At 43.9% G+C, this 25,395-nt stretch overlaps 1 protein-coding gene across 1 annotated transcript in view; it reads left to right on the top strand.

Moving 5' to 3' along the window:
- Positions 1–25,395, top strand: part of LOC138301809 (solute carrier family 2, facilitated glucose transporter member 8-like) — a 114,713-nt gene that overhangs the window by 58,183 nt on the left and 31,135 nt on the right. The window contains exons 8-9 of the mRNA XM_069242310.1: positions 5,653–5,802; positions 5,913–6,021. Coding sequence (XP_069098411.1) covers positions 5,653–5,802; positions 5,913–6,021 — 259 coding nt within the window. The remainder of the gene's footprint in view (positions 1–5,652; positions 5,803–5,912; positions 6,022–25,395) is intronic.

Raw genomic sequence — 25,395 nt, 5'->3', positions numbered from 1 at the left:
ACCCCGAGTGCTTGTGCTGACTGACTGACCGGAATCCTCCTTTTTTCCCGTGTATCCCGTGCGGGTCCCCCTGAGTGCCGTGTGCCCCCTCCTGCCGTTCTTCCTCATTCTCAGCCCCTCCCTTTAGAGTTTTACCTGGCCTTCTCGCCGTTTTTTGCCGCCGTTCTTTTGCCGCCTTTTTCGCCGCTTTTTTCTTTTTCCCGCCTCCAGATTCCCCCGCCCGCCCGCCTCCCGCCTCCCAGCTGACCCCTCCTCCCCGGCTACCCTTAAATGGCGGCTGCTGCGAGGCAGAGGTAGCGACCACTGACCCTCGGGTAGGTCGCTCCCCTGCTCACGCAGCGCCACCAGTCCCTGACTGCCCTCCTCACCGTTCTCATCCTGTGAGTGTGTGCGAGTGTGCCCCCTCTTTACCCGTGTACCCCGAGTGCTTGTGCTGACTGACTGACCGGAATCCTCCTTTTTTCCTGTGTATCCCGTGCGTGTCCCCCTGAGTGCCGTGTGCCCCCTCCTGCCGTTCTTCCTCATTCTCAGCCCCTCCCTTTAGAGTTTTACCTGGCCTTCTCGCCGTTTTTTGCCGCCGTTTTTTTGCCGCCTTTTTCGCTGCTTTTTTCTTTTTCCCGCCTCCAGATTCCCCCGCCCGCCCGCCTCCCGCCTCCCAGCTGACCCCTCCTCCCCGGCTACCCTTAAATGGCGGCCGCTGCGAGGCAGAGGTAGCGACCACTGACCCTCGGGTAGGTCGCTCCCCTGCTCACGCAGCGCCACCAGTCCCTGACTGCCCTCCTCACCGTTCTCATCCTGTGAGTGTGTGCGAGTGTGCCCCCTCTTTACCCGTGTACCCCGTGTGCTTGTGCTGACTGACTGACCGGAATCCTCCTTTTTTCCCGTGTATCCCGTGCGTGTCCCCCTGAGTGCCGTGTGCCCCCTCCTGCCGTTCTTCCTCATTCTCAGCCCCTCCCTTTAGAGTTTTACCTGGCCTTCTCGCCGTTTTTTGCCGCCGTTCTTTTGCCGCCTTTTTCGCTGCTTTTTTCTTTTTCCCGCCTCCAGATTCCCCCGCCCGCCCGCCTCCCGCCTCCCAGCTGACCCCACCTCCCCGGCTACCCTTAAATGGCGGCCGCGCGCAGAGGGCACGCCGCTGCCGCGCCGAAGGCGTGCCTAAGGCAAGCCCGTCTGCGCCCGTCCGCGCCTGGACCGCGCCTAGCGCCACAACCCCTGGCTCCGCGACCCCCACCTCCCCCGCCTGACCCACAACTCCGCCTTCCTCACCGCTCTCAACCCCGGCCGCACGCCGGCCTGCTGCCGCGCCACCCCGAAGCGGACCCACGGACCCTTCACCTGCCGCAACTGCCATTTCACCTGCCTACGAACTCACACTACACCCAACAGGAACGACTCGCCCAGAAACAACCTCAACTGCATCCTGGTCAACACCAGATCCGTCCACAGGCACGCCATCGAACTGTGGAACCTCATCGACTCTACAAACCCGGACATCGCCTTCCTCACCGAGACCTGGATGAACCCCTCCTCGGCACCCGACATCGCCATAGCCATCCCCGACGGCTACAAAATCATCAGGAAAGATCGCACCAACCGCACCGGAGGAGGCATCGCCATCGCCCACAAGAGCTCCATCCGCATCTCAACCTACACCGACAACTCACTGCCCGACGCCGAGCACCTCCACTTCTCAATCAACAGCGACCCCAAGACCACCCTCAGAGGCACCCTCATATACAGACCACCAGGACCACGCACAAAGTTCAGCGAAGACATCGCAGACTTCATCAGCCCACACGCACTCCCGTCCACCAACTACATCCTCCTAGGGGACCTCAACTTCCACCTGGAGAATCGCACCGACAACAACACCACCGCCTTATTGGACAACCTCGCCAACCTGGGACTGAAACAACTAGTCAACACCCCCACCCACTACGCCGGACACACGCTGGACCCCATCTTCTCCTCCAGCAAACACATCTCTTTCAGCCACACCACTGTACTCTCCTGGACAGACCACAGCTGTGTCCACTCCAGCTTCAAGAAAACCAACGTACACCACCACGCCCAACAACCACCAAGAAGACAGTGGAACCGAATCTCCTCGGAACAACTCACATCGACCCTCTCTCAGAACCCACCCACCAGCACTACAGACCCCAACGAAGCCGCCAACAACCTCATGAGCTGGATCTCAGACTGCGCCAACCTCCTGGCCCCCCTGAAGACCCAAGCAAACAGAAACATTCCTGGTTTACCCCGACCTCAAGGACTCCAAAAAAGAATGCCGCACCCTCGAGAAGACTTGGCGCCTCAACCAGACCGACGAAAACATGTCTGCTCTCAAAAACGCCACCCGCAAACACCACCAACTCCTCCGCGCAGCACGAAAATCAGCCTTCCAGAACAGACTAGACAGCAACGCCCACAACAGCAAGGAACTATTTGGCATCGTCAAAGAGCTCTCCAACCCCGATGCCGAAAACAACTCCATCCCTCCCTCACAGGACCTCTGCGACTCCCTCGCAGCTTTCTTCCACCACAAGATCACCGACATCTACAACAGCTTCACCACAACCAACTCGAACCCTCCACCGGAACCCGCCACCGACAACACCACCATCCACACCTGGAACCCAACCTCCACTGAGGAAACCACCCGCGTCATGAACTCCATCCACTCAGGATCACCATCCGACCCCTGTCCGCACCACATCTTCAACAAAGCCGACAACATCATCGCACCCCACCTCCGAGACGTCATCAACACATCTTTTTCCACCGCCACCTTCCCGGAGAACTGGAAGCACGCTGAACTGAACGCCCTCCTAAAGAAACCAACAGCAGACCCCACCGAACTCAAAAACTTCCGGCCCATCTCGCTCCTACCGTTCCCCGCCAAAGTGATCGAGAAAATCGTCAACGCTCAACTCACCACCGCCCTGGAAACCAACGACTCACTCGACCCCTCACAGTTCGGCTTCAGAGCTAACCACAGCACCGAGACCGCCCTCATCGCAGCCACGGACGACATCAGATCCCTGACCGACAAAGGAGAAACCGTGGCCCTCATACTCCTGGACCTCTCTGCAGCATTCGACACGGTCTGCCACCGCACCCTGATACGTCGCCTAAGCAACGCCGGCATCAGAGGCAAGGCCCTGGAATGGATCACCTCCTTCCTCTCCGGAAGAACTCAGAGAGTCCGCCTCCCCCCCTTCAGATCCACGGCTACGGAGATCATCTGCGGCGTCCCCCAGGGATCCTCCCTCAGCCCCACCCTCTTCAACATCTACATGACCCCCCTGGCGAACATCGCACGCAAACACGGACTCAACCTCATATCCTACGCAGACGACACCCAGCTCATCCTATCCCTCACCAACGACCCCACCTCAGCAAGAACCAGACTACACGAAGGCATGAAGGAAGTAGCGAACTGGATGACAGACAGCCGGCTTAAACTGAATACAGAGAAAACAGAGGTCCTCATCCTCGGCCCTACACCTACCGCCTGGGACGACTCCTGGTGGCGTCCCGCCCTAGGCAGCACTCCCCAACCCACCGACCACGCACGCAACCTCGGTTTCATCCTGGACTCTTCCCTCTCCATGACCAGACAGGTCAACTCGGTGACCTCAGCATGCTTCAACACCCTCCGCATGCTCCGCAAGATCTTCCGCTGGATCCCCACCGACACCAGGAAGACCGTCACCTACGCCCTCGTCACCAGTCGCTTGGACTATGGGAACGCTCTGTACGCCGGCATCACCATCAAGCTGCAGAGGAAACTTCAACGAATCCAGAACGCTGCTGCACGACTTATCCTGAACATACCCCGCCACAACCACATCTCCGGACACCTGAGGAAACTCCACTGGCTCCCAGTCAACAAGAGGATAACCTTCAGACTCCTCACCCACGCACACAAAGCCCTGCACAACCTCGGACCAGAACTCATCAACCACCGCATCTCCTTCTACACTCCTCCTCGCACCCTACGCTCGCCCGGACAAGCCCTGGCAGCCGTACCACGCATTCGCAAAGCCACTGCCGGAGGCAGGTCCTTCTCTTACCTAGCAGCGAAGACCTGGAACTCCCTTCCCAGCCACCTTCGCGCCATACAAGACCACCTTCACTTCAGACGGCAGCTCAAGACCTGGCTCTGAGCATTGACCCCCCCCCCCACAACGCCTTGAGACCCTTACGGGTGAGTAGCGCGCTTTATAAATGCGACTGATTGATTGATTGATTGATATCCTTAGATCCACATGTTCACTTTTAATAAACAAAAGCAGTCCACAAAATGTCTCCCAACTGTACAATTATCTTGTGATTGGTGACCTATCTCCTGCTTACTGCATCACTTTTTGAAACATCTAAATCACATTCATAAATTGTACACAAAACTTTGGAATACTGGGTAGTTTTATTCTGCAGTTTTCTTTTGCCCCCTCATGCACAAAATAGTGTTGTCACACTATTCCACAATTTCACATATCTCTACTAAATATGAAATACTTTTTTGCTGAAAACTTTAAAGGTGCTATGTCCTGAAATGTTTCCAAAAACATTGAAATGGATGGCATCTGCCCGCCTCTCAAGATACACCATCCAGAGAGAACAACATTTCATTTTCCTCTATAATTATAAGCCTTATTAAAAGGTGTGCATGTTGCTCCCCGTCCATGGCAAGTGTAGAGGCAAGTGGAAGGCTATCAGGAGAGGAAGGTAAGTCCAAACCTCTGACGTCTACGCTTTACCGCACACCAGTGCTTAGTTCGTAAATAAAAACATGCTGTGTGCCAAAAACTCTCCTCTGAATCACGCGGCTGCTGCAATTAAATGAGCGAGCACGGAATACTGAGGAAGCATAATCCTAAAGCCATCTCAGGCCTCTTTAATCCATTTACAGCCATTCCCTGCCCCTTCAGCTCACTCTTGCAGCTTTTTGTTTTCTCCCTTTGTGATGCTTTTTCGAATTTCTCTTCCTCCATCTTTCCCATATGTCTTTTGCTTGCAGTATATGCTTAAGGCAGAAAAATAAGTACCAGAAACCACCAGTCCAAATTAAGCACTGCTCACCCCTTAACCCTACCCCACCTCTACGTGCTCAGCGTCCCGAAAAATAATATGACGGCAGGCACCTTTTTACTACAAATTAAACACTGAAACATTTGCACCCAAAACACAAAAGTTTACCATAATTTAGGCACTGAATCGATTCTCTTTTCTAGTACACACATTGTGCGGATCCACCTTTGTTTAAAAAAAAAATCAAATTCCTCTCTGTTGATGAACTAATAAAAAGTGTTTGCAGGAATTTTATACTGTAATAATAACTTTTGTTGTTCAAAGGTCCTTTAACAAGTTTGGTAAATGGCGTCAAAGTTCATCTACTTAGTTGACATTAGCTTTTCATAGTACAAGTTCTGAATGAAATTCAGTGTCAGTGACTTGACAATTTGTAATATAAACAGACTGCCCACAGATTGAATTATGAATCAGGCCGGGAGGGGCTAGTATGGAGCTATATGCTCTTAAGATGCCACAAAGGATCATGTCTTCTCATTATTATACCATCTGGCATTCAAAGAACCACTTGGAGAGTCATTATTAGTAACCAACTATATTTTCATCTTATTCCACCAGGGAGACAAATTTCACATGAAGGATCTCATGGATCCTACTATCTACAAGCCATTATATATATGTAGTTTGCTGATGCTTTTCCAACAATTAACCGGGATGTACGCCATCATCTTTTATGCAGAAATCATGATTGAAGAAGCCAATTTCCAGGTACAATGGTGTCCTTTCTAAAGACCAGAAAGAAGCTGAAGATCAATGTGTTGTATTTTACTAGGACACATCACCATATAATCTTATTTTCTGTTTTTTTGCATCAACAGGACAGTGGCTTGGCAGCTGTTGTTGTAGGGGCTATACTCTTCGTTTTTACAGTTGTATTCATAAGCATTGTGGATAAAACCGGCCGGAAAGTGTTGCTCATTGTATCAGGTAATGAAGGCGCAGAACATTCAAGGGGGTTGGTTTATTGATGATGATTGATGAAGTAAACACAAATAGGTATTTTTAAAGTTGTTATCAGGCAAACAAAGCCCACCTAAAGAACTGAGATAACATTTATGTAGTTCTTGTACCACCTGGGTCATTTACATAAGACCCTGAAGTACTAAGAATTTTCTGCCCAAAATGTCAAATTGATTCCATTCCATCAATGCTTCTCATCTTAGTAACAAATATCCATAGAAGGATGAATGGTCACAGCATTGTGGTACAAATCAAAATGCATGAAATCCAGGGAGCTATGCTCCAATATAATGCCATTCACCTGTCAAGGGCAGGTAAAGTAGTTTTTGCCCTTGCAGGTTGGGACAAGTGCTCACCAGACGGGATGACCGACAATTCAGAACAGGGCATGTTAATGGGGGGCAGCCAGAAGGGGGCTGAAGAGCTTAGCTCTATAAATGTAAGTGGTTTAGGAGTCTCACCCTGAAGAGCCGCCACTGCAATAGCTCGCAAAAATATAGCATATGACAAGTTCCATCAGTCAGCTTATTGTTGACATTCTCCATTTCCCCATCTGCAATTACCACACCAAATAGTTTGGTGGTAACAGTCTGAATAGGGATGTACAGAACAATGCATTATTGATGTGCCACATATAATGACTCATCTTAAGTCGATAATCTCACAGTCACGAGGTAAAGCCCCTTGCTGGATTTTACCACCCAATTTTGCACTGCGCTCTAAATGAGCATAGTAGTATACAGGACTGTATCATCACTCCTGGATGTCTTCCACCATTGCTGTCATCTTCCACAATCCCATGCCTACAGGAAAACAGAATGCTGAAGCATTTTTTTATCCGACCAGTGATTTTATATCTGATAGATATTGATAGGATTTGGCAAATCAATGTAAATCCCTACATTCTGATCGCTATTTGTTGCTAATCCTATAATAACAGACAGTCTACACCACCTCTGTGAATTATTTGAAGGCAGCCTTCCTTAGAAGGCTAGATTACTGAATCCATTCTAAAATCCAAGGCCATTTTCAGTATGCCTGTTGTTAATAGCTGCTTTCCATTTATGTATCATTAGTGCTTGATAACCAATGTGTTTGTTAATGTATCTTGGCAATGAAGGCTTCTTGGACTTTTTTACCCATCCACCTCCTCTACAAAATATAGGTTCATGTTCCTCTAGGTAAGACTAGCTTGGCTATTATATAACACTAGATGCTATTGCATTGCAGTTGCATTTATAGACTGCTTCATGCCTCTAATCAGGAATAATTGTGCTTTGGTGGATGGCAAGCTCACACTCTGCAGTGTGTACTTGGATTGGAATAGCATTGTTAGTTTTATGTGTGTATGACATTTTGTGGTGTCATGTGTGGTGCCCAGAGTGGTGCTCTATCTTGAAATATGTTGCTGTGCAAGCATAAAATTATATTAATTGTGTGGAGAAATGGGATGTGAATGTGACTTTAGTGGAAAGAATTTGGTGTTGTCTGTGATAAGTATTGACTTGTACATCTTATATCACTGCTGTTGTGTAGCTGTTCTTTTGCACAAAGCGGAGGAAAATAGAACTTGCTTGTGATCGTGTCTGCCATCGTTGTGGTGGAAATCTGGTTCAGCATTTTGGGTAAGGTCATTAGCTACCTGCTGTTCATTAATCAATGTGAAAGAGTGGTGTGGCCTCTTTGTCAGTGCAATCCTATGTAAGGTTTTTGGGAAGAGCTATGTCTTTTCCATCTTCCTGAATTCCAGGTCGTTTGGATGTTTCCTGCCCTTCCTGCAAGGGGGGGGGGGGGGATTTCATAATGTTGATGTGTCTCTTAAGGAGGTCCACTGATGCATGCATTTATGTGGGATGGGGTGGCTAGTTGTGATGCTGATGTAGAGGAAATTGTCCTAATCTGCATGTATCTTTGATGTTTTGCATAAATGAAGGATATACTCATTATCATGTTATTATTATGCAGACAATGTAACACCCCTAATAGGAGGAGCATCTGGCCGTGAATAGGCACAGAAGTATTTGAAGGGCTGCTGTGATGTGGTCACATAATTGTAGGGGTTGTCTTGCTGCTGCATTTTTGAATCTTTGAAGTCTTGACTGCAGGAAGTGAGGAACCACTCATTAGACTGTATCTGGATAGCTGAGGGAAGATAGCACATGGGCAATCGCAGTCTGCTGATTCTCTGAGAAACTTAGAGGCATTGAGTTTTCTCTGTGTGAGAAGCATTTTCTGTGAATTGATTCACTTGTCGCATGAGTTATAGTCCAAAGACTATGATCCCTCACAAATAATCTACTCCTGTGGAATGTGGGCATGTGATCCTGGTGAAAGTTGTTTGGGAGATTGGTCTTTCTTTCATTCACTGCTGGTGAGGATCTGTGTTTTTGAAGAGCTCAGTTTCAGGTTGCTCCTCCACACTTGTTGGTTGAGAGGTTGAAGGTATAGTTCTAGTTCTGAGGGGAGGTTGAAGGTAAAGTTCTAGTTCTGAGGGGAATAGTTCCCATGGAGTTTCAGAATAATCGGTTGGTGGTGACAGACGCAGGAGTGAAAGGGAAAAGTGAGAATGCTAGTTCGGTCACCAAGGTAGGATAATATTTGATCTAGACCCTTCTAGACCTCTTCCTTGGATGTCAGGTGCCTATAGTCTCATCACAAAAGTGTAGTGACAGACTTTGTCAAAGTCAGTAACCAGGTCGAGCAGCAGTAATGGCACCACACCATTACTACCTACAGTTGCCTTCAGATTGTCATAGATGGAGATTAGAGTAGATTCCCCCCAGATCCCCTGGGGTGGAAGCAGATAGGCAGACAATGGCTAAAAGATAAGTGTTAAAATGATGGCTCAGTAGTAAGTCATTCGGGTCCGAGACAGAAGCTAGATGCTATGCATAGTTTCAGAAGCTATTACGGCAGAACAGAAAAATCATCAGAAGCCAGAGCAGATGGAGGAGTGTGGCAGTGGGTATTTAAAGCAAAGTCCTATCAATGTAAAATCAGCCACATTCTTCACATGCTGAAGTCTCTGTTAAGGCATCTTAATTCACAGCATGAACAGCAGTTCATTGCTGAGACATTGAAGAAGAAGAAGGTTGCTCAAGAGGCCAGTACATTTCCTGCAACCATTTCACATGCCATCCATGCTCAAGACCGAATGCTATAACAAATTCTAAAGGAGGAACTGGATACCATTGATATCTGTTATCAAATCATATAAGTAAATTGTTTAGAATGTTGGAGGGTAATCTCCTCTGGTGAACAGTGCTGGGATGCTTGGATGAAGCAAAAGACCCAGAAACTTTGCATAATATTTTTTCATTTTTTCATTTTTATTTATTGAAAAGAGCATCACATTGTACAAATTCATCAGAACAACAATAAGGAATTCCATCAATTTTAATGGTACCAACACCGCTCAACAAGGGGGACAGGAGATAACAAACCATAAAGTGCAGTGTGCGTCAGGTAAAAATACATAAGAATATCAAATCATCAAAGAAGAATCCGTACAATACCATATGTCATGACAATGAAGGATCATGACCAACCAAAACCTCAGACCCCCATGCTCTTAGTGGGTCCCAGATACGGTTTAATCTAGATTGATGACCGACATTTTCTAGAATAGACATTGCAAGAGAACATACATGTAAAAATTCCTGCCACCATATCTTTGGATCCGGTGCTACACTTAGCAACTACTGTCATGCTAGAACTAGGCCTGGGCAGAGTTTGTGGAGTACTTCTACGTGGAACTTTGCTAAGTGCAGTAAGTGGTGCTGCTCAGGCTGATTTTTAGCACCAGGAGTTTGTGCAATGCTGTAAAATCAGAACAAACGGCACAACATGCAGTGCAAGAGGATGCTGCTTCTTTCTGCTGTGACCGCCGGCATTGAGAAATCTCCCCGGGATGTGGTCCAGCGTGTGATTTTTCTCACTCGCCAACCTAACTTTGGTGAACCACGAGACAAGAAATCTATGCTTTGCGCCACTCCAGAGTTTTTTTCAACTCTGCAGACTCCGCCGGCGAAGTGGAATTCATCACCCACCCCTAGCTAGAACCAATCTGGCAAGAAAAACAGTGAAAACATAAATCTCAGCTACTTGCCTTTTCAACTTATGGTCCGATATAAAATTGGTGAGGAAGATCCAATTCAGTTTCTGAAAGATATAGTCCCAGTACCTGCGTATATGTATACAATCAACAAAGATATGAACAGCTCCCTCTCCATCCGCCCCACAGCAAAAGCATTGACTTTACTGCCTAATCTTCCTTCTGTAGAAACAATATGGTGTAAAGTACAAATTTCTCAGAAATTTGAAATAGTGGGCCTTCACCCGAGACACATTCAAAACTGTCTGTGCAAGAATATTACTACTCTCAATTTCATTATATGTAACTTCAACCCCACATATCCAATTTATCGGTCCCAAGTTGAAATAAATGCACTCTCCCCTCAATCTCCGCTGGAAGAATCATTTTATAGGCCAAACGTATATTGCCCTTATGAGTCAGCTTCATAAGAAACTCAAGGAAGTCATTCTGCACACAGTTTACCTCTTCCACCTTCAAGCTCACCAGAAAATGAAAAAGTTGAAAATAGATAAATACATCTTGGCTGGGGAAAGATAACTGCTGCTGGGGAGCCTCATAGAAACAAAGCTCTATCCTCTATCCTCATACAGCTGTCCTCATGTATACATTTCTAAATCCATCCTGCATCTGAGTGAGCTGTGATGAACAGACAGTCATAGGTTCGGATTATACCCCAATGGTAGTGTATTAGTTACAAGTGGCGATAATGGGGCAAGAGTTTTTTTAAACAGGTCCATATTTGATGATAGATCCGGAGGGTCTTAAATCTTGTCCTCTTGAAATAAACTGTATCTATAAAGCCTAGATAGGGTTTAATGGCCACCCCCAAGGGTAGATAGTCGAAGAAGATTAGACCCAATGGCCAAAATTCCATACCCCAGACCATCGTAACACGAAAAACAAAGACGGGCAGAAAATACAAACAAATTGCTGATTAAGACAGTTCTTCCTATCAGAACGTAAGTGAAGGTACTGTATATTGCATCAAGGTTTTTTGGAATTGCATATAAACTTTTGCCAGAGGGCTTTGATTTTATTACAAAAAAACTTTAGGAAGGTATAGCAGTATACACCTAAATAAATACAAATACAGAGGCAGAATATGCATTTTTGTAAGTTACACCTCCCAAAAAGCACCAAATGCAGTCTATTCCACTTTTTGAAGATCTCCATGGATTCATTACCAACAACCTCATCCAGCTGCATGGACAATTTAACCCCTAGGTATGTTGCAGAGTGTCCCTTCATCTTATAGAGATTCAGCGTGGTCATTTGAGATAACCTAGGTCTTGTCAAGGTTTAGCTTACAACCTGAGGCCTTACCAAACTCCATTGTTCATAATTCCACCGCTGTTAGTTCGGTGGCCGAGGAGGATGTCAAGATAGCAACATTGTCAGTGTAAGCAAGAACTTTAAGATTTAAGCAATACAAATGTAATGCACTGATGGAGTGTGAAACCTGCAAAGCCTGCATGTAGGGTTCAAGATATAATGCAAAGAGTTGTGATGAAAGGGGACACCTCTGCCAGGTACCTCTAGTAATTTCAATAGAATGAGATAAATTACCACCACATTAAATCCTTACACATAATCTGCAATACATTATTTTTACCCAAGAAATAAACCCTTGGCCAAACTCCGAAATGCCAAAACATCCCAAAGGAACGGTCAGGAGACCTGGTCAAATGCCTTTTTGGCATTCATCATGATCAGCCCTATGGGGGCCTCTTCGACTGACGTTACCTCCAAGGCAGTTGCAGTAGTATTAACATGAGGGATTTATTACTTCCCGGGATAAACCTATGCTGCTTTATGTCAACCAGGTCAGAGATCACTGCAGATAATCTATTGGCCAATCTCCTATAGATCTTCGAATCTGCATTAATCAAGGATTTTGGCCGATAGGAACCATAATGCGTTGGATCCTTCCCTTTCTTTGGGAAGATAATGATTTTAATCATCCCCGAAGAATGGGGGGCCTGGCTTAGAAAGCCAGAGGAGTTAAAAAGATTTCAGGGGACCACTGGAGGCACCCCAAGAAAGTTTTATAAAATTCTAAGAACATTTGGTCCAGCCCAGATGCTTTACTCTTCGTCAGCTGGCTAATAGCCATTTCCACTACAGCTAGACTGACAAGGTAATCCAATCTCTCAAGCTGTCTTTGTCTCAATTTACGATCATGGAATTTGTCTACATATTTAGTGACAGCTTCTGGAGAAGTGGCACAGTGCTCTTAATAGAGGCTTTGATTAAATGTTCTAAACTCCTCCCTGATATGCAACTGCTCAATAATTGGCTCACCCTGTTAATTGACAATCTTATAAGATTACCACTTACTCTATCCTTTACCCTAAAAGCAAGTATACAGCCCATCTCCTCATTAGTCTCAAAACATAACATTTGCCTAGCCTGAATTTTTTCATTATCCTTATCCAAAACATTTTTCTTCAAAGTAATTTGCAAGGCACCAACTGTCCTGAGACCATTAAGGCTCTTTGCCAGTCTCGATAGTTTATACTTTGGACCAATCTGTCCTTGATCTGGTGGACTGAAAGCCACATTGCACCAGGCTTTTTGTTGATGTATTGAAAAGTCTACGTTTGCCCCTAACGGAAAGCCTTAAGTCCATCCGAAACATTGTCGATGCTGAGCCAATGTTAATGTATAGATAATCACTTTGAACTATTGTTCATTACTGAAATGTAATTCTCATCCAATAACATTTTCCGATCAAAGGTCCAATTACATGGGAAAGAGGGCTGACAAGGCCCCTCTCAGCTAGTAATATCAACAAAGTGTCATGATTCAATATTATTCTCGCATTTAAGCAGATTCTGACATAAGACTGAAGTGAGTAACTCACTAGGAACATGTCAGTCTGAGAAAGAGACCTGTGAAGTGATGAGAGAAAGCAAAACCAGGCTACCATGATCTACAGCTGTCCCAAAAATCCATCAATGTATGAGAACCCAAGATCTGTTTCAGTGCATATCTGAGTTTGTTTCCCTTCCCCTGCCCTTCTTATCATGTTCCATGATCCTCTCAGAGCGGAGTTGAGCCCTGGGCATATGATGATGTTAAAATCCCCACATAATACTGCGGGTTCAGGCTATTGATGAATTCTGGCCAGCAAGTAATTGAAGATAGATGGATCATACTTGTTCGGCCCACAAATTGTGCAGCTAGTAAATGCAATGTCTCCATTCTGAATTATTGCAATCAGCCATCACCCCATGTCAGATTTAGTTTTCAAAATGACCCACAGATGATCACATGCTAGTAAAGTCACCACCACCGCTTGGAGCAGAATTATTACTAGAGGCATTCAAGACCCTTTACCCTATTTCCCTTAATATGGGGGGGGGGGGGTTTGTTCATGAGGCAGATGAGTTTCCCACACACAAATGATATGTGGTTTCAGGGTGTATAATTCCTCCTTAATCAACTTGTTCTTATTTAGCACTTTCATACCATTAGTAGTCCAAGGAAGAGTATGAAGTTACTGAAAACGACCCATCCCACTGTTACCCATCATCAGCCCTTTGTCCTAAATTGACGTGACTTACACCACCCTTCCATCATTTAGTGAAGTTCCCTCCCTACTGTATGTTCAGCCCATTCATTCCATTTATGCCCATTTTCCCCCAATTGTTTATCCCCCTGTACTCCTACACCCTTGTAAGTGACCGCAGGGGCCCTATTGCACATAGGGAGCACTTTTCCTGTTTACGCCACATCATACCTGTAAGTAGGTGCACTGTGTGATAACAGGGAAAGGGGGCCCTATCACAGTGCATGCGCTGCCTCCAGGGCAGCAGTAAACTCATGCTGCCCTGTGGGGAGCACATTCAAGTGAACTACAGAGTGGCTGCTTCAAAGCCGCTCCGTGTTTCACTGTGAAGGCGGCAACTCACTTGCAATTTAAAGAGGGATTAGAGATCCATTTGCTGGCAGGTGCAGTGAGTGACTGAAACCACTTGCAAGGGGTTGTCTGCGGGGTCCATGGGACCACCTTTCCACCCTAAAGAGGGCTGCTATCAGGGGTGCACTTTCAGTGCACCACATTTTTGTGGTGCCCATGTAGTGTGCCTCCTGTCAGCTTTTGTGCTTTTACAACCGTGTTCATAATACGGCGCAGGCACAGAATTAAAGAGATTCCCTCATTTGCATGGGACTACGCCGCAATGTGAATGAGGGAATGCCCGCTTGAGATAGTGCTAGCACTACACGTACACCAGAGCTATCTGTATTACAGAAGGGACCGCACAGATGTCTGCTGGCATTCTGTAATACCAAACAGCACAACGGGCATGTGTGGCTGCTTTGTGCGCCCCTGGGACACTCAGCACTGGGGTACTCACTAAAGTAGTTAGACCCCTCAATTTCCTATTGATAGCCAGGAACGACCTGGCAATTTATATGCAGAGAGTACAAGAGTTTAGATAGCAATTAAATCATTTTATTCATATTAGCAGTCAATTTGTATCAGATCAAAGAGTCCTTATCCTGAGACTTAGCCTCTCCCCATATATTTGGGATTTCATTCCCCTAATCTGCTGAATCCTCAAAAAATATAGAATTGAGTTCATCATTAATTGTTATCACGCCAATGTGTTAAAAAGAGCGGGCTTTAAAGTTGTCAGATCTGTAGCCTGGTGCATAGAGGATGTCAATTGTTAGGTCTAACAAAGTAATGTTGACCACTATTCTCCTCTTTGGTTTCTTGCCCTCTGTACATTAGGGCTGTATAAACTTGACTTGCATAGATGTGTTGTCCAGATGATTTGTTGATTGTTTACAGCCAAAGTGACTATAGAAGTGGTCTTGGTCACATAATTTGTAATTTGCGTTTGACTTTCCTTGTGAGAAAGTTGGATGGGGAGTATAAAATCCACTCAGGGTTTGCTGTGGACAACTTGGTGTGCATGGGAACTGGGTGTTCCTGACATTTTCCACATTTTGAAGTGACACCATAAAGAAAAATATAAATGTAACAAGGAATTAAGTTTTCTGGGTAAATGTACAGCTTGGCTTACTCCTGCCTCACAGTCTTCTGGTCAGAAGGCAGGATGGCAATGAAATTCGCTCACCTCATGTACATCACACACTGACTGTCATCACACCACCACCATGCCGCTGATGTTTTTAACTAATAACGACTAGTCTTGAGTAGTCTTAAACAAGCATTCCCCAGGGAGTGTCTTCTCAACCTCACCTGACCATCATGGGGTAGTTCCACTTGATGAGGGAGCAGAAGCATTTCACAAGGGCCAGCCAAATGAGAAAAGAAGAGAAGATAAATTGAAAATAGTCAGTCTTTCACGCTGTATATTGGGCTCGTTGTTTTTATGTTATCAAAGGCTAGTCACAGATTATCCCAGGGAGCAACTGCTCAGCCTCCTTCACTGCCTTAGAATAGTTCCCCACAGAGGACTTATTGAGAGAACAGCAGCTCTTCACAAAGTTTGGCCAAATGAGGAGAGAAGATAAAGTGCAAGAAGTCAGTCTATCGCTCCGTTCTTATTGGACTCTTATTTGACTTATTTGGATTTATATCAATTATGACCAATCAACAACAAGCTTACTCCAGAGAATATGTGCTCAACCTCTCATCACAACTTTATGGTAGTTCCTACAGCAGACAACGAGGGGGTGGCAGCACTTCACAATTTTGGCCAAATAAGAAAAGACAATAAAGTACAACCAGTCAGTTTTGCGATTAAAGGAATTACTATTCATGCTTCAATATGCATCTGTAAGGACCTCTTTGGAAGGATGCATTGACCAGTGCCAAAATGTCATCAGAAGAACCAGGAGAACTTCCTTTAATGAAAGCTGCTGAGAAGATAACAACTTTTACAGAACTCTGGACACAGCATCCATGGCTAAAACAAATTTAAACTGCTGAAATTTGGAATTAGGGGAATCAATAGGAACAGATAGTTTTCTGGTGTACCTAGGATATCAGAATTAGTTTGAACTTGTATATCAGCAATCCACAGGGAAAACCTCCAACGCGCTGGGCTACAAGCGAAACCATTGCTTCCTTGACTGGAGTATTTGTTAACTCCTTATACTTTTATCCATGCCTGAGAGCCACTTGGATCCATATTGGGTCTATCCCTATAATGATCTTTTGTTACATTAATTTGGCCTTTTTTTACAGACAGTGCACTCCACTAAGTAGCCAGTCTGAGCTTAGCGTAGATATGTGCCATCAAATCTCTAATTGAGAACATGTTTGTTTTAGCAATGCAATCTCAGAAGAAATCTTATGTTTAAAAAGCTGAATTCACAAAATAAGGAATGGCAGTGAGTCACAGACTTTTTTGAATAATGAATATTCATTAGACAGGTCGCAAGGTGCGACTCAGTGTGATTGGCCACCACCACAGGGATGGTAGCCTGGAAGAATCAGCAGGCCATCAACCTTGTGATAGCTCTTCAACGCAGCTAGATTTCCCTAAAGTAAATGGAGCTACTTTTGCAGCCCGAATTCTTTAAAGGAAACATGAGTGTTGGCAGTGGTCCTTTGAATCACTGCTTTCACCTCCCTCAAACATGTACCCCAATTCGCAATAGGCAAGGAATACAAAGGGGACCCTTTCTTTTTTGTGACTAGGTTTCTACCCCAAATTGGGAGTTAGTGGCTCATCAATGTTTTGCACTTGAATTCTCATTACAAATCTTTGAGCCATATGGTACTAAATCACTATTTGCAAGGGTGCCCAGAACTTAACCCTTTCAAATATCAATTCATAAACTGTTTCTAAACCCATTTTAAGAATTGGTTTACCGGCTTCTAAAATGTTTTTAGTACATCGAGAACACCTTTTTAGTGCAAGGTCTACATCTCCTACAAACTTTCACATTTGGCCTTGTATTCGCCAATACCTGAATACCTGGCTGATAAGATCACTAATCTCCAGTATCTTTCAGCACATCCACAGCCCGGACACAATAAAACTGGAGATGAAGAAATGCAAAAAAAAAAAAAAAAACAGGCAAACGTCCTTTTCTACTGATGCACGTAGATTGTGGAACCATATCTCTGTATCCGTCATAACTGTCCTAACCCTGCTCAAAGTTTGGAACTAGTAGAAGGTTCACCTCTTTAAAGAGCAATATTTCACGTTCCAGTAACAGTCCAAATACCAGCTGCCACTCCCATCACATGCTGACCACGTCTTTGCACTGTATATACATATTTTCACTATGCAAAGTCTAAAGTTCCAAGAAGTATTAATAGTTCATTAGATAAGGACTTCTCTGCATCAACCCAGATGTTAAAATCACCTCAATTAAAATATGTTTTCCTGTACTTGAGAATCCCATCTGGAATGCTTGAAACAGAAATATCTTCTTGTACTGCAATGATCAATGTAACACTAAAAAAGTAAAAAAATGCACTCCTGCAACACATTTATCTGTGGACTGTATGAAGCAGGTACATGGGCCCATAACATGTTCAGAGTAGGCATAACAGAGTGTAGTATAGCCGCCCCCCACCTTTTTATGGGCGAGCGCAAAGCACTCCGTCCCATGCTGTAAACTCTCTTTGGGCTTCTAACCATGCCTATGTCACGTCAGTCACCGTCATTGGTTCGTGGGCTGGCCTTTTAAAATCCACTTGCTTTCATTTGTGAGAGTCATGCATACGTCATGCCTTTTCAGGTGTTTAGCCCTCCTACACAGCACCGGTAAACTACTGAAACCATTCAAGGCTCGATGTTTTCAGCATGGTTTCCGGACTACTTTATCTTTTTATTTTCCACGCAGCACGATCGTGCTGGGATTTACATAGCGCAATCGCACTCGGTTTTTCCATTTTCAATTTCAGCGCGAAATTCTTGTAATTTGTGTGGCAAGAAAAGTCCGGTTAGGAGTTTCCAACGCTAATGGCTCTAACTGGAGGAAATGCAAGACTCGTTGCATTGCAAATGCTTGTTAACCATCCAATTAGTGCTAATTGCTGTAAAAAGAGTGAAGTTGCTGTTGGGTTATCTGTAAAAAACCCTCTTTGAATTACTTCCACTAAATGCAATCTGTTCTGTTTTCCGAAGTACCCCAGGGCTCTTATCTATTCCAGACCCCATCCATTTGTTTACAAATGATGTCCTCAGCTTAAGGCTTGCATGCTATTCACAGGATCCTAAATTGCGCTTTTAGAGTAAATTTACACTATGATTTTGTGAATAGCCACAAAGTAGTAAACTTATTCAAACATGTAAATTATTCAAAGTGTATAGCTCACGGGCTCTTTAATATGGTGGAGATTTGTGAACTACACTTTTGGAGTAAATTTACAGTAGAATTTTGTGAATGGGCAAAAAATGGGAAACTTAAAACTGTAAATCACGTAAAAGTGTGAGTTCCCTTTGTGAATCAGTTCCATATGCATTGAAATAATAAGTAACATTTGAATACATAACTGCTTTTAGTTTGTGTTTAGCTTCTTCTTTTTTTATTTATTTTTACAAATACATAAAAATGTATAGAAGTGCAAACAAAAATAGCCAATTCTGCAGAAAATATGTGCCTTCAAAACAACCAAGTTTGAACTTCTGAGATGTGCCAACAATAAGTAACTATCCACTTTGTATGAATGGTAAAGAAGCAAACCTTATGTCATTGTACGATCTCCCAGAACAGTTTGCTGGTAAATACCACTGATCCTGATAAACCAGAAGAGAAGGTAATTCCATCTTGAGCTGCCATACACAATGACAAAGTCACTTGCATTATCTTCAATGTTTGGTTTATTATTCCGTTGTGGAATAAAGGAATGCGAACTGCATAATGATGAGAGCCTCCACTCCTCTCTTTCCACATTTTAAACACAAATTATCTTACCAACATGTTTCAACCCTCTTCTTACCTGTGAATCTCACCTTCTGTTTTAAACATAACCTGTCGCAGACACCGTAACAGCCTGTCAAAAGTGACATCCTCAAAATAGTCTATATTTATTCAATAGCCACAGCAGAAATTGCCCCTTCCTGCTGCTTTTATACATTGTAAAGGAGCAGGGATGGTGTGCTGCATTTCACTTCAGATGATCTCCATAGAGTGTGTACAAGGGATTCCCACAAAAGTGGGAACAGGGCTAAAAACCAATGCAGGTAAATCTGCAGAAATCTGCATTAGTTAATCCCATCAGTGGGTGAGAAGTGGACGTTACTGGGGGTTGTTTGTTTAGAAGATTGGGAACCCCCACAGACAGGTACTTTTGTGGGAATTTCCAGATTCTAATCCTACCCCTTTCATCCTGGAGATGGTCACAGATTTACTGCAGCTGGGATTCCAGTACCTCTGCTTCCTGGATGGATAGGATAATGAATCACCCCTAGACATCCGGGGGAGCAGCAGAAGAGCTTCTTGCAAAACAAAAGAAACAAACAATGTGCATTGGCCCAGGAGGCTCCTAATCCTCCTGTGCAGAGTTGTCTGCTATGGCAAACTTTGTGAAAAGTCAATTGAAATTCCTAAAGTGTGCTTATAAACCAGCCTGTGGGGCAGTTTTCCAGGCATAGGTGTTTGTGACTGGGAAGCCTCAATAAAGTAAGAGTGTATTTTTGTGACTGTCTTAATATCTGCTCCTACTTCAGTTTGGTAGCCTTTAGTAAGGGAGCATTATAAAGTCTAGAAGAAATAGATACTAGTAATAGATATTTTTCTGTGGCATTAAAGTAGAATAATAATGGACAGATCAGTGAATCTCTAAGTGGGGTTCAAGTCGCCTTTTCTTTAATACATTATTGCTTTAATCAATAAATCAACCAATTTTATTTTCGCAGGGGCGATTATGGCTGCCAGCGCAGTTTGTTTGTCTGTGTATTTCCACCTTAATCATAGCAGCAAAAAAAATGAAGATAAAGAGGAAAAATCTTTTTCTACAAAAACCCGAGGTATTGATTGGTTGGAAATTTGCAGTTTGGGGACCTTTGTAGCTGGTGAGTAACCCCTATTGGAATATTCATTAAAATGTGTACCCATTCATTTCCATTGTGATACTGACCAAACACATCAGCCTCAATAAATTAACATAGATATATATGTTTCTCAGCACCATATAATTCAACCACAGACAACAACTAAAGGATCATTCAGTCTACTGACTTTCTTGCTTGTTATAGAAGAAGCATTGGGAAAGCCAATCGTTCTCACCTATGAGTCCTTTTGACTCTCCTAATGATTTTTAAACATGCTGTGCAATAGTGTGGCCACTATGCTGCATGGCTACAAATGAAAAAAGAAAAAGCAATAAGGTGCGGCCGCTGAGTCATTTTGTAGGTGGGTAGAAACACTCAAGCATGCGCCTGCAAAATGAGGCAAGCATTTTTTTCTTTTTATTCACCAATCTATGATGGGTTGGAAAATAAAAAGTAGCACCTAAAGTACGTTTTAAATTTTTTTTACACTAAGGAACTTTTTTAAACATGGCAAAGCACAAAAGCAATGGAGTGTAGGGAAAGCAAAGAACAATATAAGGGGTCGGAGGGCAAAAGCAAAATGGGGAGTGGGTTGGGGAGAGCACAGGGGTGGGCAGAAAAGCACACAAGGAGAATAGCTGGACAACACATGCACTTTCATGGAGTGCTGTATGAAAAAGGAAAAATAGTCTCTAAAAGGCAACAGTTGTGAACGTGTAGAAGGAGCCAATCAGAGAGGTGGTAAACAGGCTATGATCCACAGAAGGAACAAGACGGAAGGTCTAAAACAAATAAAGCCAGCAAATAGAAAACATGCAAATGTGAATGACAAAACACAAAGCCAATTGCAGGAATACATTCCTAAGCAAGCTCTTAGCATGTCCCCAAGATGTTTTTGCAACCAGGTAGCTCTGCTGTCTTGTAGGCTTTGACCTAAAGAGCAGAGGTTAATTGTCCTGCAGTTTCACCATACTTTAGCATGCCTGTCTTTTGTGCAGTATTCCTGACAAAAGTATTGGAAAGAATGCATTCATGGCTGTATGTGGCTGTTGCCACAGAGATCCAGCACACACAAAGGCATGACCAGACAAAACATAGATTAAAAAAGCAATCTACTCCTAAAAAAAGAAAACTTTTCATGTTACAGAAATATCTTCTAACACATAACTCTACCGAATTCCAGTATCTTTTTTTTATTGATGTTACCCCACAGCAGAAATTCCAGAAGACAGTACAAAATACATCAATTATCAGTATATTTATATAGCAGCAGCACAGCTATAACCCCATCAATACCAATGACTTTATAAAGTGCAAATGCATGATCATTCTAATATACTTGTCACAACACGCTTAAAAACATTGTCATAGAGTACTAAACCCTGCTGGCAACATGCAGTTCATAACCAGCAGCAGCACAGTTAAAAAAAACACGATCCTCCGAGACAGATCAAACAGATAATTAACAATTGATAGTCATAAAATCCCTAGCAGTAGAAACAAGATCTGAATCTAAGTCTTAAAGTACAAATGCTGATTCTTAGACCAAAGGCAATATCATATCAATGAGTTCATAAAGTGCAAATGCATAATCATGTTAGTATATTTATAAGCAGCATATTTAGAAACAATGCCATGCAGTGTCAACCTCTGCTGACACACACAGCTCTTAACCGGCAGCAGTTTAACTAAAAGGCATCATCAACGAAGATGGCAAAGAATTAAATCAAGAACAATTGTAAAGTACAAATGGCAATAAAGTCCTCAGATGGCCCATAGTTTGCTAGCTTTGTTGCCTCCCCCCGCAATTCACTCCTACCTCATTGACCCTTTCATCCAATTAGTAACAGGGGCCCAGAACCAGCCCCCCACCACTGCTTTTTGCGCCCTTTGCATTTATACAGACTAATTTCCATATCTTAGATTGTGAGCAATCTAGACCTCCACATTAAAAATGTTGGAGGGTTCAGGTCTTAGCCATTCTGATGCAATGCACAGGTGAGCCACCAACATAGTGATAAATAATAAATAGGCTTCTCTCCTTAAAGCATCATTATCCTCCGAACTATCAATCACACCCAAAATCATCAGTGCTGGGGTAATTCGAACCTGCCAACCAATAATTAACCCCATGAACCTCTCAATCTCCTGAAATCATGTATCTGATTTGGGGCATGAAAAAACAAATGGATAATGTAAGCACCCTCCGAACCACACCTGCTGGACCTACCCCCAAACCTACCACTACACTTGGCCACCTTTGCTGGGTGTGATATAAGTTAAAGATCACCTTACACAAACAGAGAGATGAGAGGTGAAACCACCACACATCCTCCCAAAGTCAAAAAAGTATACACAAAGGGTGTGGAGGAGATGTGATCACCCTATCAGTAACAACCACATTGGTTGTGATCCTGTCAATATTTTCTTGGGGTTCCTATTAAAGACTGTTGTGTTGGAACCTATGTGGGGAATTCCTCCTTATGGAATAGGTGATCTCACATACTTAATAGTGTCATGCTTCATCATAGACCACCTATCCCCCACCCTAGTAGGACAATACCAGCATGGTGGACTTGACTTCACAGTCAGATACACCCGGAGGAAGTTCTTAGGTAAAGTTATCTGGATAATAATGGGATCCAGCTCAATTAAAAATACCTAGCAGACAACCTATGTTAATACATCTTTAATATTGGTGTCTGTTGGTAAGGTTAAAAAATGAATCAACGGTATAAGTGGGTATTGTAACTCAACCCGTTGTAAGGCAAAGCCAACATGTTTCTGCCTCACAGCGAGCCTAACCTGGTCTGGGGCATTCTTCAGGGCCAAGGATCTCTAACATACATCAGTGAGCTAACTACTGTTCTATCCCACTATTGGAAAGGAATATTCAATATCCAAACACTCAAGGCCTACCTAAGTGGCAGTACTAGATTATGGATACCTATTTACGGAAAGGAACCAAAAAATGAGAAAAAAAACTTCACAGGAAAATGCTCTATTATTAGCACGCACTGCAAACCAACTCAGTGAACATGCCTCGTCATGAAACACTGCAAACCAATGCAAACAAAGGTGCCAAGTTACATGCTAATACAACACAACATGCAGGTTCTTATTCCTATAAATATAGTGATACCCTAAACTTTAGGGATTCGGGCCTCTCATCTGGGAATAGTGTTGACGACCCTTGTAGTCAGACACTGAGGAAGGAATTAAATACTAAGAAAATGGGCATCGGTTCATGCTAACTCTGATTCACGTCGTGTCCAATCATTTAAAGGAATGAGCTCTGTGCTCCATATTGCACATTTGTGTCACCCCAGTGGGCATTGTATGTGACTGGAGAATTTGTCAGGGTCATATTCCTGTGCATATTGTTTGCTACATTCAATCGCAAGATGTCTGGGACTAACATCGCAGGCAGGGGAGAGAGAGAGAATTATACCTGCACTGCCACTTGCTGTCTCTTCAACTTATCTTGCCACTGAGAATATACCCAACATTCAAGAATATGACAAATGGCCTTTGCAGGAAGGGTCTCAGGATCTATTTGTTAGGGGCTACAAAAGCGTACTGCCCCGTATGGATATCTTCACTGATCACAATATGCCAAGAAAATCAAAACTCGTGCTCTGTATGTGTAGACTACATAATGAGGTAATCCAAATCATCTCCGCAGGCAGGGCAACGGATTGCAACCCATACTGCCTCCAGCGACCCTCATAAAGATAGCGTTACTGATGACAAACTGCCAACAATTAAAAAGGCAATCTGCCAGATTAAAGATCATCATGAAGTGTTGGCTTCTCAGACTGGCCATTGGTAGCACTTTATTACCTATATCCAGTTGACTCTTGAAGATAGAGCCCCTCTGCCCCAATCCTGGCCTCCCACTTAGAATTATTTCATCTCCAAATTGTCTGGTTGAGCTTGTACCAACAATTCGTAGATTAAGCCAATTCTATTCTTCCGCCTCACTGCCTCAACCAAGGGGAACCTTGCCACTGGTGTTGCTTCCTTTTTGCATTTAAAAAGAAAATCTCACAGCTGAAGAAATTTGAAGAAGTCAGTCCTGACCAGTCCAAAGTCCTCCTGCAGCTCGGTAAAGAACGGAGCTGACCATCACAGAACAGATGCCCCAGGACAGTAAGGCCCTTCAGAGCTCATCAGACTGTGATTGCATCTTGAACTGTCAAAGCCATCCTATGTGTTTAGGAGTTAATCTGGTAGATACCCAATCTCCAATTGATCTGATCCTAGACATTATATGCTGCTTTTAAAATCCTAAACCTGGTTTCCTTTTAATAGCTTAGCATCCCAGAAGCGACTCATATATTGTTGTAGTGTCTGAAAAAACTGATCCCCCCGAGCCACCTAAGATTAAAATCCCCATACGTTGCAGCATGCAGAATCATATATTTAGCTGCCCTCCTTGGCCTCTGATATCCCCACAAAAAATGAAGACTTGCACTTTCCAATTTTGACAGCAAATATTTGATAATTTCCAATAGGAAAGTAAAGAAAATATATAGCACCTTTGGCAGGATAGTCATTTTTAGCACGATATGCTCCAAATAATGAAAGATGCAAGTGAAATATTCTATCAGGATCTTGCTTGATATTATATAAGAATGGTGCCATTTTCAACTCCACCAATTTTTCCAGGGCTGCTGTAATTCTAACATCAAGGTACACTTCAGCAGTCACTACTCGCAGATCATTAAATTTGGTTCCCTCAGTACATAATACCTTGTTTTTTCCCTCATTTAACCTATAACCATGAGCATGCCCCAAACTGTCTAGTCAAATCCTCAATTTCAGGGAGCGCCACTGAGGAGTCTATAGTTACCACCACAATGTCATCTGCGGATGAGAGGGCTTTATGTTCTATCTGCTTAGCAACAATGGGTTTAATGTGTAGATTATTCTCAAGCTTCCCTATAAATAGATGATATATAAAGCAAATAATAAAGGAGAGCATGAGCAACCATACCGCTTGAGATCTGTATGCCATCAGACTCCCACCCTATTATTCGTATCATAGCCGTTGGGGCCTTGTACAAGGCCTTGATGGCGAGGATAAAGCTATTACCAAAGCCCTTCCATTCTAACACAAAAATTCCCATGACACGTGGTCAAAAGCCTTCTTGGCTTCTAATAAGGCTAAACCCAATTGTGACCTTGTGGCTTCGGCCATGTCGAACAGAGTAATTACCCTTCTGACTTGGACTGCTGTGCTGCCTCCAGGAATAAAACCATGTTGCCGGGGTAAACTAAGGACGAGATGACCCTCCCCAGCTGATTTTT

Source organism: Pleurodeles waltl, chromosome 6 (genome assembly GCF_031143425.1).
Source record: "Pleurodeles waltl isolate 20211129_DDA chromosome 6, aPleWal1.hap1.20221129, whole genome shotgun sequence".
Taxonomy (NCBI): Eukaryota; Metazoa; Chordata; class Amphibia; order Caudata; family Salamandridae; genus Pleurodeles; species Pleurodeles waltl.
Note: the sequence above shows the minus strand (reverse complement) of the source record. Positions and strands in the feature narration are given on the sequence as shown.